Consider the following 15405-nt stretch of genomic DNA (forward strand, 5'->3'; position numbering starts at 1 on the left):
GACTTCGGCTCAGGTCATGATCTCACAGCTAGTGAGTTTGAGTCCTGCATCGGGCTCTGTGCTGACAGCTCTGAGCCTGGAGTCTGCTATGGATTCTATGTCTCCCCTTCTCTCTGACCCCATCTCACTCGTGCTCTATCTCTCTCTCTCAAAAATAAATAAACATTAAAAAAAAAAAAAAAAAAAAAGAATCGGCATCCATGATGATGGTGAGGGACGCTGGAGCATATCATGGCATCAGAACATTCACCTGACAGCAAAGTCCTGTCAATAAACATTCCTAAACAGGGAAGTCATGATCAGACCTGCCTATTTGCAAGATCACCCTAGATAATGTGGAATGGACTGAAAGGAACAAAACCAGACAGAGCTGATAGGAAGTTACAGTAGTCATGGGAGAAATGTTGGTGACTTTCAGCAGCAGTAGCGATAAAGGGAAGATTAAATAGAGTTGAGAGTCACAATGACGGATCCCGGTTGGACATACGAGGTTAACACAAGACAGGGGCAATGATTAAAAAGTCCAGGAATGTGGCCCAGGCAACTTAGTGATCAGTTATGCCCTCCATGATGGCAGCAGACACAAAGGAAGGGAGAAACCATAACTTCATAGGAGAGTCAGAGGCTGACCATATGAGAGGGGGTGATTTTGATGGAGGGTGGTTCCTAGACACAGGAAGTGACCAGATCTAGAGCACAGGTGGAGGGATTAGTGCAAGACAGGAGTTGAGAATCTCCCAGTGTGACAGGAGGGTATCTATGTAGATACAGGGCCAGATGAGGCACCAAAGCTGAGGACTTGGATGAGGAGGAAGAGGAAGACGATGATGATAATGATTTCCATGAAGTAAGCATAACACCATCAGAGTAAAGGATAGGAGGTTTGAAGACAGTAGACTAAACACTGCAGAGCATGGAAAAGGAAGCTGACCAGGAATAAACTAATGGGCAGCACAGAGAATTCAGATGATCTTGGAATGGCATTCTTCCCATGAGCATGTCATGAGTCTACTCAGAGAAAACCAATTACTTCCCACTGCCTAGAAAATAAAGTCCAAGACCTGAACCTGAAACTCCAAGCCCTCCAATTGAGGCCCCGACCCATCCTTCCAGGCCTTTGGCCCCCAGCTCCCTTCACCGATCCCCTCATCCAGCCACTAACTCGGACAAGTGCAGATCCTCTCTGGTCTCTCCCCTCAGCTTCCCCATACTGTGCCGCCAGCTCTTCCTGCTTTCTACTCAATTTTGGCACATTTCAATCTTACGGGCCCACTAAGAACTGTCCCCTGCCCCAGACTCCTCCAGCTTCTCAATTCTGAACTTCCATAAAATGCAACCTGTACCTTTCATGGGAAACTTACTATTTTATGTGTTGTGTTATAAACACAACACGTTTAGACATGTTCATTCTTTCGGACTAAGTCTATAAGCTTCTTAAAAATAGGTATTTATTCATCAATGATTTCTGAGTGTCTACTATGGCGCCAGGCACTGTGGGGCCACCACCGTGAATACGAAGGCTGGAGTACTTGCTCCCATGGCCCCTACTCTCTAAGGTCCATGATCAGAGAGAAACCGAGAAAGTGAATACAGTAATTCCAGAGACGGGGCGCCTGGGTGGCTCAGTCGGTTAAGCATCTGACTTTGGCTCAGGTCATGATCTCGCGGTTTGTGAGTTCAAGCCCCACATCGGGCTCTGTGCTGACAGCTCAGATTCTGTGTCTCCCTCTCTCTCTGCCCCTCCCCTGCTCATGCTCTGTCTCTCTCTGTCTCTCAATAATAAATAAGCGTTAAAAAAAAAATAATTCCAGAGACTAATTAATGCCCGAAAAAAACAAAAACAGGATGAAGTCAGAATCTATAAAAAGCATCATGGAAGTGACACTTGAGGTGAGATCGAAATGATACAAGATGGCAGCTGTGTAATGATCTGGGTACAAGCACATCATGCAGACGGACCAGCAAGTGCAAAGATCTAAGCAAGAAGGCGCTCAGCACTCCAGACAGTCACAAGGGCCTGTGCCACCGAGGCTGGGCATGCAAGGGCAGGGTGGAGCAAGCCCTGGCTGATGTAGGCAGCCATGGGAAGCTCCTGGAGGAGCCTGTACTGCATTCCGGGTCCAAGAGGAAGCCACTGAGGTCTTTCAGCAGGGAAGTGATGAGGCTTAAGTTTATAAAGGTCACTCTGGATGCCAACAGGGAAAGGTCTGAAGGCTCCAAGAGGAGATACAGGGAGACCTATGCTTAACTGTGTTTAAAAAAACAACAGAGGTTTCAAACAAATGGATATGTTGCATGGGTTTTTCTATCCTTACGGAATGAGAGGTTTGGTAATGGAATTTTCCTGACCCTGTGGATTCTCTCCTCTTAGTGCCCAGCTTGGCTCTCTACAGATAGTAGACACTCAACTATTACTCCTCTTCCCTCCTCTGAAATCCTTGGTTGGGAAGAGTGATTCTCTTTTCAAAAACGCTGGGTCACTTTCTTAGTAGAAGTTCAATCTATCCAACTAGAGGCACTTGGGTGGGGCGCACTGAGAAGCACTCCACTATGGCAGCTACGACAAGCATGCATAAGTACACGACCTCGGCTTCTATCACACTGCTCAGGGAAGAGAGCAAGAAGTTCATTCTAGGTTGACCCATTAAACACGGTCAAAGGAAACGCAATTCCCTTGGAGTATAAATGTATAATACATAAGCCACAGTTATATAGAGTAGGGACTTGAAATATAGCAGAGTCCTACTATCCAATCATAACATGGAGTTCAGTATATTACTGGTCAAGTCACAGGCTACAAAGCAGAGAAATTACTAAAAACTGGGCATGAAATGATTTAGCCTATAATCAAGTATTAATCTCATATCCTAATACCCATATTATAATAGGATTTTTCTGAAGTTACTTATTAAGCCAAATCACCTGCCAAGCCTTTCGCTCGATTTCAAACATCACAAAGTAGTAATGACACTTTAAGCAATATAGTTTTCTGCATTTTTATGGTCTGAAACTAAATATGTTTAGAAATCTTTTAAAAATGTATATGTGTAATTTGCAAACAGCAAAAATAAAGCCTCCATAAGGGAGCTTGATTTATTGGAATTACTTCTATCTGCCCACACTTTGCTTCTAACTCTATTTATATAAAGAGATTAGCCATGTTACCACAACAGGAGAAGGCCCAGCTCCAATCAGTTTTAGCAACGTAAGGGGGCTAATCCAACGGAAAAAATTCTCGGCACTAGAATTGGGAACCACAGCCTTCCACTTTCCGAACTATCAAAACTACCTCTGCCTGAGGTCACTGTCTTGCCTTAAGCACTGGGGAACCAGAAAAAAGCAAAAAGGAGGCTAAAAGTAGTGGGGGAGAAAGGGCAGGAAGAGTCTCCGACAGAGAGGCACAAAAACCACCCCAAATGGTCCCATGTATATGAGAAGAGAGCTTATAAAGTAGATGACCTTTTATTATAAAATGGATACGGTTGGCTAAACTATAGAAAAAGGGGGCCAATTTAAAAATGTCACCATCACACTCAACATGTATCTCCCAGCTGCCACCAGGCAGTGCCTGTGTCCCCATAACGACCAAACACAGGACAGCACGTGTACAGCTGGAGAGACCCCAGCGGGCCGCGGTGCATAGTACGTGCTGCAGAGTGCTGGGGCGTGAGGCCAGGAAGGCTTGTATTCCTGGAATTAGCATTTCCCGCCTCAGCCAAAGCCAAAACATCCATTAGCGGCAGTTTTGACCATCCAGTTCCCCTCCCCATCCCCTGCCGTTGGTCGTCAAACCTAATGACCTTCCTTCTATAAAGTTCTAGTACGCCCTTCCATCCTCTTCAGTCCCTTGAATAAAGGACAAAAGCTGTAGAGTATACAAGCTTGACACCCAGTTTATCCTTCCTTCTACTTCATTTAATCTGATTCTTAATGGTGATTTCTAAATACCAAAATTCAGGTAAGTAAAGAGTTATTCTGAATAGCCTCATTTAGGGGCGCCTGGCTGGCTCAGTCAGTAGACCATGCGACTCTTGATCTTAGGGTCGTGAGTTCGAGCCCCACATTGGCACAGAGCCTCCTTAAAATAAATAAATAGCCTCATTTAAATTGCCCACGGGGTTGTATGATAGAAGACAAAGAAAATATGAAAGAAATAGCTGTCATCCAAAAAGAATTAAAAAGAAAAACCCCAGAAGGCAAAAATAGGCCTTATAGAGCTTTCTATGTCTCAATAGCAATGGTGTTCTCATTTTTCAAATGTGTATAAGAAGAAACACTAAACATCTACTGGTTGTTTAAACATACATGACCTAAATATTAGTGTTAACACTTATGCTTACACAAATACTTACAAATCTAGAGGAGTTGTCATTCCTTACAGTCTTGGCATTTCCAAAAGCTAGTAAGAAAGAAACAGATGCGTGGGTAAAATTGACAGAAAAATAATTTCAAGCAGCAGTTTAAAGCGAATGGAATATTTGACAGCTATAAATCCTAGAAAATACAACTTGTAGCCATGACATTTCCGTCCAAACTTCCCATAGAAACATACTTAACAGAAGTCTTAAGAAGTTGCTAACGCGTCAAAAAAAAAAAAAAAAAAAAAAGATTCAAAAAAAAGAAGTTGTTATATCTACCATCTCTTATCATAAGTTCACAGAAAAAAGAGAGTCATTTCTCTGATTCATGGAATTTTTTCAAATATTACTATAACCGTAATCCTGTATAATTCAATACCTTTACCGCTTTGAGAGCAGTCAATTGAGTGGCTGGCAAAAATGGCTTATATTCTCTTCCACTATTTTCATCGGTGAATAAGGTTATTTCAGAGACATCTACGTAATATTATCAAAGGTTCTGGGGAACTTGATGAGGTTCCCAGATGGAAAAAAAGCACAATAAACTTGAATTTTCATTAATTTTAAAACAAATCTATTTCAATGTGATTACATATATAACTGTGAAACACAGAAAGAGTAAGAGATTTGGAAACTAACATCATTTCCAATAGGCTAAAAATGCTACATAGTTTCATTAGTCCACATCCATCAGACCTAAGTAAAACTTTCCAGAAAAGAAAAAACACCAAACTGGCCCATAACGCAGAATCCAAGTCTGTTCCAACATTAGCTGCTGTGTGGAGCCCAACCTCCCATAGGGGTCCCTTTTAAGAAAATGAAGGCACATAAGTGTAAGAACCACAGGCTGATGCCACTCAGGCACAGAATGATCCTGTTCAATACCTCTGGCTCATAGTGTCATAAGGAGAAAGGGGTGTTTCACCAAGCTTGCGCACAAGGGAGGGGCAAATTAATCTGAGGATGACATGGGATAAATATAAGGTGTAAGAGCAGAGGGATCCCACTTTGATGCTCTGGAAGCCCAGCAGTATACCTCAAACCTCAACGTGCAAACAGGCACCTGCGGATCCTGTTAAGTGGGCCTGGAGGTAGGCATGAAATTCTGCATTTCTACCATTACTACCCCCGCTCCCACCCCCACCCCCAGGCTATTACTAGGATCCATGGGCCCACTGCAGCTAGCAAGGACTGAAGAGCACACAGTGAGATGGCAACCCGAAACAAATCTTTGGATTAAGAGGCCAGGCATCAAATCCCTGGAAACGCCCCCATAAGTGCATTAAATTAAAGGGAGGGAAGAAAAGAGTAACAAGAGCTCAAATGATTACTAAGAGTTAAAAGCTGATCCAAGTTTTGAAAGCAGTCACATGATCTAGGTGCAGACCTGTGTTTAAGGTTGAAGTTCATTTGGGGGCGCCTGGGTGGCTCAGTCAGTTAAGCGTCCGACTTCAGCTTGGATCATGATCTCACGATTCACAAGTTCGAGCTCTGCATCAGCTCTATGTTGACAGCCCGGAGACTGCTTCGGATTCTTTGTCTCCCTCTCTCTCTCTCTCTCTGCCCCTCCCCCACTCATTCTGGCTCTCTCTCTCTCTCTCTCTCTCTCTCTCAAAAATAAACATTTAAAAAAATAATAAAGTCGAAGTTCACTTGGGATATTCAGTAACCAAACCTGATGAGTTCTATTTCATGTTAGCTGGCTTCTTCAGGTTTTTGATTTTTTAAAAATAGTTGGTTCCTGCTCACTTAAGACAAAATGTACAAAGTCAACACAGGGAAAGTTCTTTGTATCAGAGATTCTGCTTGGGGCGGGAACCGCCTGGCAGGTCCCAGATGCCAAGTTCTCTCTTCAGTAGAAAATAAGCTGAGATGCTCTACTGAGCGGGGAAACCTGCACACAGGAAATACTCCAAAGAGGATGCTAACTGAAGAGAATCGCATCATTATCCATGTCTACCACCAGCTGAGAGGCATTCATAAATGCAACCTTGAAAATGCAGAGCGCTGCTCTAGTTGTCATGAAGACCATGACATCGTTCATGTTTGCACAGGCTGGTCTTCCTGGTGGGTGTGAACATGTAGGCCTGCCAACTTAACTAACTTGCATAGCCCAAAGTCCAACTTGAGATGCTGATGTATAAAGGACAGTTTATTGTGGTCTGAAGGTCAAGGGCAAGTGAAGGAATTGCTTCAAAAAAACTTTATTCAGGGCGCCATTTGCACACCATAAAACCATCTTTTCATCAAACAAATCTGAGTTGCACACACAGCGCTAAACACTAAGGTCTTTTATTGTGAGCCACAGGATCAAAAACAAGTGTTTCATTATAGAACACTTGAGACACATTCCTCAATTGTTTTTTTAAGTTCATTGTTTGAAATGTTCATTTACAGTAGCAGTTCCAGTTAAAAAGTAAAGCATTCCCATAAAAGATAATACATGCCCACAGCAGACATTTCTTCCATTTCCTGCACTGGGGCCTAGTTCCAAATACCATCAAATAAAGGGTCAGATTCTAATCACAGATGCAAGCTAGAGCATTCCACAGTGCTTCTCCTTTATATCACAGCATTCTTAAAGTAAACAAATACAGAAATACATGTATATTACTCTCACTTAAAAGCAAAAGACAAAGTAAACAGAAAGCCAAATAAAATGAAGATAACAGCACTTTCTATAATAGCTTCTTTATTCATTAAGGTACTGACGAGGAAGAAAGGTCGGTGACAATGGAATAGATGTTTCAGCCTTTGCTTTTCACAGGCTAAAGTATTTTCAGTAGTCTTATTTCACTTTCTGCAGGGATAAAGATGCCTGGTATCTCCTTGGAATAAAGCAGGAAGGAGGGGCTGGGTCTAGGAAATAAAGACAACAGGCAAGGTTCTGTCCCTCCACTCTGGGAAGGGGGTATCCGACTCACCCCAAAGCAGCTCTGCTTTAATCCCTGTTAAGCCTTGACCCTCCATGACTTTGAACAAAGAGTCGAGCCAACCTACTCTTCTAGACCAAAGATTTTAACCAGGCATGGTTCTGACCCTTCCCTGCCAGGTGACATTTGGTAATGTCTGGAGACATTTTCAATGGCAATGACTGGGGGCAGAGGTGATCCTGGCACCTAGTGGGTAGAGGCCAGGGATGCAGCTAAACGTCTTCCAGTGAATGCACAGGACAGCATTCTGTAGTAGAGACTGATCCAGTCCCAAATGAGGTTGAGAAACCCTATTCTATCCCAACAACTGTATTAAGTGACAACAAAGACATGCTTACAATATAAAGCAACATTAAGGACTTGCCATCAATAGGAAAAGACTGATTTATTGTTTCCAAAGCAAAGAATGGTTTATACCTATGTTTTATGCCAACTTCCATGGCATTAGGGGCTCACCTCTGGCTTTTTCTGATGGTTGCATGAGCTAAATGTATGTATATTTTTATGTTGAAGCCCTAACCCTCAATGTGAATGTATTTGGAGCTGGGGCCTTTGGAAAGTATTTAGGGTTAGATGAGGTCAAGAGCCAGCCAGGGTCCCTGCCCCCAACTGCCACACGCAAGGAAAAGGTTATGTGAGCACAGAACAAGATGGTGGCCACCTGTAAGCCAAGCGGCCTACTTTGCCAGCACCTTGATCTTGGACTTCTGAGCTTCCTGAAGTCCAGAAATAAATTCCTGTCATTTAAGCCACCCAGCCTTTGGTATTTTGTTATGGCAGCCCAACCTGACTAACACAGATGGCCAACCATAGAATCTGAACTCTAAAGTCAGGTTTAGACTTTCTGTGACCCTCAAAAAAAACTATTCTTTAGCTGTTTCTCTGGCACAGTCTTTCTAACAAAAGAAACAAGCGTTCACGTATGCTATCCTGAATGATAAAATAGCACTGTGCTCACGCTGCTCTTTTTCACCAAGTTTTTCCTAGCCATCAAATCAAATGCAAACATCAGTTGATTATTTTTAGGCAAAGTCAAAGTAAGTCAAATAAAAATTGAAACGGAAAAAAGTGACTGTAAGTGGAAAAGCTCCTTTGGGATGAGTGAACGGTTTCCTCCTGGAAGCACCTGAAGGCAAGAGTTCTTAGGACACAGCTCACTTGCTTGGCAGGTCAGGGCCTGAATCTCTTCCTTCCTCTTCCCCTGCAGCCCACCTCCCAGCCCACCAGGTACCTGAAGGGCCCTGCAGGCTGGATCTACTGTTAAAGTCACACTGACCCAGTGTACACAGGAAATCCTACCTTCCAGGACTGGATTAGACTGTAAAAGCTGTTCTTTGACTTGGTTCACTTCTGCTCCTTTTCCACAAACTGCTGCTACGTAGGACATAACAAGCTTGCTGGCCTCTGTGAAAGAAACAAACCATATTTGTAAATTAAGCAGAAATCTGTAAAAAAAATTTTTGGAGGAAGGAAATTGGGGGTAGAAGATCCACTAATAATGTGTCAGAATGTCTTTATACCTGGGAGTAAATAATGTTTTGGAAATATTTTAAAATATGGGTGCTTTTCACCGGTCAGAAGGACTAAAATTAATAACACAGGAAACAACAGGTGCTGGCGAGGATGCAGAGAAAGGAACCCTCTTACACTGTCGGTGGGAATGCAAACTGGTGCAGCCACTCTGGAAAACAGTATGGAGGTTCCTCAAAAAGATAAAAATAGAACTATCCTATGATCCAACTGCACTACTAGGAATTTACACAAAGGATATAAAAATATTGATTCGGAGGGATACAGGAACCCTAACGTTTATAGCAAATATCAACAAGAGCCAAATTATGGAAAGAGCCCAAATGTCCATTAACTGATGAATGAATATACATTCAGCTATAAAAAAGAATGAGATCTTGCCATCTGCAACAACATGGATGGAGCTAGAGAGTATAATGCTAAGTGAAATAAGTCAGAGAATGACAAACACCACATGATTTCACTCATGTGGAATTTAAGAAACAAAGCAAATGATCATAGGGGGAAATAAGAGAGAGGAAAACCAAGAAACAGACTTTTAACTATAGATAAAAAAATGTTGGTTACCAGAGGGGAGGCTGGGGGATGGGTAAAATGGGTGATGGGGATTAAGGAGGGCACATGCTATGATGAGCACGGGGTGTTATATGGAAATGCTGAATCCTTGTACTGTACTCCTGAAACTAACATTACACTGTATGTTAACACTGATTTTAAATAAAAACAAAAAATGTAAAAACTAAAAAATAATAAAACATTTGTGCTTTCTATTCAATGACATGTCATTGATTCAGATATAATAGGAACTGTGCTTAAAGGTTATCACCAGGAAGAAGAAAATTTTGCTGAGTAATACAGCCAACAACATGTCAGAACTATCTTCTCAAAGCAATCATTTATACACGATGACTCTATCATACACAGTAATTCAACTCAAAAATAACTTGGTAGCTTTACAAAAGTATTTTTTTTTAACGTTTATTTATTTTTGAGAGAAAGAGAGCATGAGGGGGAGAGGGACAGAGAGAGAGGGAGACACAGAATCAGAAGCAGGCTCCAGGCTCTGAGGTGTCAGCACAAAGCCCGATGTGGGGCTCAAATTCATGAGCTGTGAGATCATGACCTGAGCTGAAGTCGGACGCTCAACCAACTGAGCCACCCAGGCGCCCCACAAAAGTATTTTCAAAGTTTAAAAGAACTGTTCTCCCCCAAAATATTTCCAAATCCGACTGGTCTGCTCACAACTAAATTAATGACTCTTCAACTCAGTTAAAACACTAACCAGCTAGGGGCGCCTGGATGGCTCAGTTCATTAAGAGTCCGACTCTTGGTTTCAGCTCAGGTCAGGACCTCGCAGTTCATGGGATCAAGCCCCGTGTCAGGCTCTGCACTGACAGTGTGGAGACTACTTAGGATTCTCTCTCTGCCCCTCTCCCATTCATGCTCCCTCTCTCCCTTAAAAATAAATAAATAAGCATTAAAAAACAAAAACCCTAAGCAGCTAATGTAAGGATTTGATAACAAGAAAGATAGCTTTTTCAGGGCACAGTTGTATTCATAGATTTCACTCGTAACTATGAAAGGTAAACCGCTAAAAGAAGCTGGCTACCTGAGGCACACGAAGGTTTCTTAGCTCAAAGGAGGACAAGATTTGTTTTCGGTGATTTTATTCTTTGGTGTCTACCTATCAGCCTGTGGGCCCTCCCAGCATCTGCCTCCCAAAACCTGATCTTTTAATACTGTGTGCCAAGGAACATTAATAGATATTCAGGGGAAATGAGGTCCAAAGTCAACTGAATTTAGAGTCACAGTGAATTAGAGGAAGTGAAATGGGTTTCTTTTTAAAGGGTTTATCAGAGGATCATGTGCATTGTGGAATTCTGGAGAAGGATCTTGAATGCTACGTTTTCCAAACTGGTTTACCATGGAATCTGTTTCTCACTGAGCTGTCCTCATTCTGATTTTCCATACCAAGGTCTGGGAACAGCTCAACTATTAATTGTCAGCAGAATTCAACACACACCCTCATTTGGGCAGTTGAGGTTAGAAGACCAGTCGCCCAAATCTTGCTTTCTCTGAAGTCTGTGCACTGGTGCCACTGTCCAAGAGCTGGAAGCCTTCCTCAGGTGTGAGTGACGATACCTGTGCCCTCAGGTGTGTAAGGGGGCAAATGTCAACACTGTCATTTCTCACACTATGACAGGCAGGTGGCTTCCAGTCCCACTCCCCACCACGAGGTAATAAATGAACAAGTGGAATGCCACCTTGGGCACATTGCCAACACTTGCTTTAGGGTTTTAGAGCAACCCAAAAGCACTGACTAACAGAGCCACTGAGCACAAAGAATCTATGCAGATCACACAAAGCTCTCAAGGCCTAAGGTGACTGCTCACAGAGTACGAGCAAGTAGGGTTGTAGGAAAGTTAAAGGATCTCGTGGAGCCCTGAGAAATGACATGGGAGGCTGGGGACTTCTGCGATGGTCGGAGTTAAGTCTTCCTCCAATTTGCTTTCTGGGTAAAGAAAATGGGTCCAAATAGATTCTCCACTGGTCTGTGATGACTGATTTCTGTTGTCTCCTTTTAGGGACTGTAACCAAGAAACGCCAGTCTCTTCATCTTTGCGATTACCTTCCTCTAAAGGGCAGGGTCCCTTCCTTCACACACTGTCCACTGTGTAAAGTTCCCAAACCACATTTCCCACTGTTCTTGGGGTTTAAGTCTCTAAAAGCTGGGGAATTATACATGGACAATGGGTTTATATGTTATCACATGTCCTCTGACTTCTGGTGCCACAATTCCCTCCGCCCATCAGTCCAAACTAGAACTCTTTTTCTGGTCCCATCAGGGGATTTTCTTTCTAGACTCTCTGGCTTTCAAGTTCAAGTGACGCTGCCCTCCCAATAAATTCCTGACATCTAGTGCCGACAGGTCTCCAACTCGGGGCCACCTCTCCTGAATTGCCCACGTGTCCCAGCTCTGTACCGGCCTCTGAAGCAACTCACCTCCAGGCTTGCTTTCTCATCATTCTGCTTTCTCAGTGTTACCTTCATTCCCCATACTCACCTACACCCTCACATAGGTTACTATATTCTTTCTTGGCAAGAATTTCTGGCCTTTTGACTTAGTATACTATTAGAAGACTAAAAACATTCACAGGCACAAAACCTGTCTCAGATAGTGGCAACTACACTTAGACACACACACATACATAAACATATTTTAGGTGAAAAGGTAAGTTTCCTTTTAGGTAAACTGACAATAAATATCAGAAGTCCAGGCTAAGCTGTTTTGCTTATTCCCATGATTATGGACCTCACTGCAGCCAAACCTCAAACTTCAGATACATGACCACACCAAATTCTCTAGAAATCCTGTTCTGGTCCAGGATGGACTCTAAAGAACAAAATGCTGGATGGGGAGGGGAGGGTGGGAATCAACCAAGAATCAAATCTGTCTGGTGGCTGTTGTAATTGACTTGGCCTCTCAGAGAATTTTTAACGGCTAGTATGAAACAGAATCAAGTTTTCTCAGAGTCAAATCTGTTAAAAAACGGTACAAGATGTAGATCTTTCGGAATCTGAATTGGACTTACATTACCTAGCTGTTGAATTGCATATAAACTCACAATATCTACTGAGATACAAAGATGAGTTAACTTCACTGAAATTAGGAATTACCTTTACTGACTCTATGTAAGTAATTCAAATACAATTTTTAAATACTGTTCAAGGATACTTATTCCTAAATTGTTAAAAAAAAGTTTGTACATTCAATTCTTCACTATCTTCAGGAAATCTAATACTGGGCTTATTTTAATAATTCATTTCTGGAAGCCAGGATTAAGAGTAGTTTTCTTTAAACAGTATCATGATCTCACAGAGACAACACTTATAATTTCTTTTCCTGACATAATACTTGCTCTTTAACTTAAGTAGTTCATGAGCTACTCACTACTTTAGAGAATTAAGTAGAACAGTAAGGAGAAGTTGCAAGCTCCAACATCATTTAGAAGACTGTTCTCATAATATTTCACCATGCTGGAAACAGGAAATAAGAGTCATCTCATGAAGCTTTCTGCTTCATTTCCCTTTGGCCCCTCTGTGCTAAAGTTCAAATAAATTTATATCTTCATTCACGTAGATATTTATCCAAATCAAAACTTGCTGCAATAGCCTCTATGAATGAAATAGATTTCTAAGAATCAAGAATTATCATCTTCTGCATTTCAAAGTCTAGTTTTTGAGTTACGTTGACTGTTAACGGAAACCAACTAACCATGACCTTGGCAATCACAGCATAAAATTATAAGCATTTTCCAAAGAAACACAGACTGTGGATACTTTAATCCAGTAATCATACTAACAACAATGCCTTTCATGTATACTGTAAAAATATAAAATGATTCTATTTGAGACAAAAAGGTATATTCTTCACGTGTACTCAAAATTCTAAAAGCACTGCTATTTTAGCCCTGAGTACACTGGCATTTAAAACTGGCAAAACATAACAGCATTTGCTTAGAATCAATTCTCAGCTCATCATTTTCTTTCACTCATATATAAATTTATGTACATATATATGTTTGAATGTAACTTGAACCCTAAAATTCATCAACAGTCAGACAAACAAAATACTGAGTCTTCAAAGTAAAAATTTCTTCTCACCAGAAAATGGTAGAACATCTAGGGCTTAATAGACACTCTGCACTAATGGGAAAATGGCCTACAACATTTTGATCCAGATCAAAATTCATTTCGACAAACAATGTAAAGGGGTTACAGAAGACAGTTTATGATTCTGGGCATTTTAAATTCCTGATAAGAAACACATGATAACTAATTTACCTCGGTATTCTCTGGTACCTTGCAAAAGGTTGTGAACAATATATATTATATGTTATTAGGCAATTATTACATAATAATTATATAGTAATATTTTTATGAACAAAAGCATCGTGAAGTAGCAGTAGGTGAATGAGAAGGGAAACACAAACATTTCAATGAAAGACATTTGCACCAAAACATCAAAACCGGGGCATGTTCACAGCAAGCTCCCGTGGACTTAGTCACTGTATCATGAAAAAAAAAAGTATGGGGGCACCTGGTTGGCTCAGTCGGTTAAGCCTCTGACTTCAGCTCAGGTCATGATCTCACGGCTTGTGAGTTCAAGCCCCACGTTGCGCTCTGTGCTGACAGCTCAGAGTCTGAAGTCTGCTTTGGATTCTGTGTGTGTGTCTCTCTCTCTGTTCCTCCCCCACTTGCACTCCATGTCTCTCTCTCTCTCTCTCTCTCTCTCTCTCTCTCTCTCTCTCAAAAATAAATAAAGATTATGGGGCACCTGGGTGGCTCAGTTGGCTAAGCATCTGACTTCGGCTCAGGTCATGATCTCACGGCTTGTGAGTTCGACCCCCGCGTCAGGCTCTGTGCCGAAAGCTCAGAGGCTGGAGCCTGTTTCAGATTCGGTGTCTCCCTCTCTCTCTACCCTCCCCCATTCACGGTCTGTCTCTCTCTCTCAAAAATAAATAAACATTAAAAACTATTTTTTCTAAGGTATGAATATAAGCAAGGCTTATTCTGGGTTTTCTTCCCAGAATTTCTCCTAAATTCATCCAGGAATTAACAGGTATCCGTGTATCCGTTCATTGCACACGCAACACCATCAGTGTCACATATAGATCATATAACACGTACACATACAGCAAACAGAGAGAGCCACACATTCACACACACAAAAAAAACTGACAGATTCATCTGCTCCTATACCTCTCTATCTCCTTGGCTAGGATACCCAAGTTTTTCTAGGGACTGAGCTTAGGTCTGCTGGCCCAGGGACTTCAACAGTAAGACTCCCCAAGTCAACGAGGCCACCCTTGTGCACAATGAAACAAGGATGCTGCAACACGGAGGAACACCCTTCTTGGCAGTCATCTGTCTGCAATGCTGTCAAATGACCCAGCTGCAGCATATCCAAACTAACCAGATGGGCAACCGCAAACTGTTCCAAGCATGGGACACAACGCATGGGTCTTGCAATGAGAAACGCAGCCTTTACTCTAAGAGGAGTCATGACAGGCCACGTTTTATTGAAATACAACTATGTACACAAGTGGCTTTGCTTCTGAGAGTTGGCCACAAGGTCTCTGATAATTCATATAAAACATGGATCGAGAGAGGCCTTTCTCACATGGGGAAGAAACAAAACAAAAGCTCACTGTATTTGGGGTTTCTGTTTGCTTAGCTATTCTGCTTCGATGTGATATCTCTGTAAAGAGATGCAAAGTAGTACAAGGTCATTTGGGGTTCAGAACCAAAGGTCTTAATGAGCAAGGCAGGCTCCATAACTCTTTTAGCAGACGGCTAGAGAGTTCCTAGAAACCAATGTAACTATAAAATTAGAAACCAAATAATTCATAATGTTTTCTCACGTCAGGATCATCTTCTTAGGCCCACAGATTCATTTTGATGTCTTTGAAAAATGTAGTTACGATGATTCCTTCATGTTCTGCCCCCCTGCCCCCCATCAGGGCTTGAATGATTCTCCATAAACTATCTGTATTCACGGTAGTGAATTCTGAGTTCACTGC

The 15405-nt window shown here is 42.0% G+C and overlaps 1 protein-coding gene across 4 annotated transcripts in view; it reads right to left on the reverse strand.

Annotated features, from left to right (window-relative positions):
* MYO1B (myosin IB) overlaps positions 1–15405 on the reverse strand; it is a 187584-nt gene that overhangs the window by 76057 nt on the left and 96122 nt on the right. For all 4 annotated transcript variants that reach the window (XM_019462617.2, XM_053906819.1, XM_053906817.1 and 1 more), the window contains exons 5-6: positions 8591–8695; positions 4353–4399 (exon numbers count right to left, since the gene is read on the reverse strand). In XM_019462617.2, coding sequence (XP_019318162.1) covers positions 4353–4399; positions 8591–8695 — 152 coding nt within the window. The remainder of the gene's footprint in view (positions 1–4352; positions 4400–8590; positions 8696–15405) is intronic.

This window comes from Panthera pardus, unplaced genomic scaffold, assembly GCF_024362965.1.
Source record: "Panthera pardus isolate Hobbes unplaced genomic scaffold, ASM2436296v1 HiC_scaffold_10, whole genome shotgun sequence".
In the NCBI taxonomy this organism is placed as follows: Eukaryota; Metazoa; Chordata; class Mammalia; order Carnivora; family Felidae; genus Panthera; species Panthera pardus.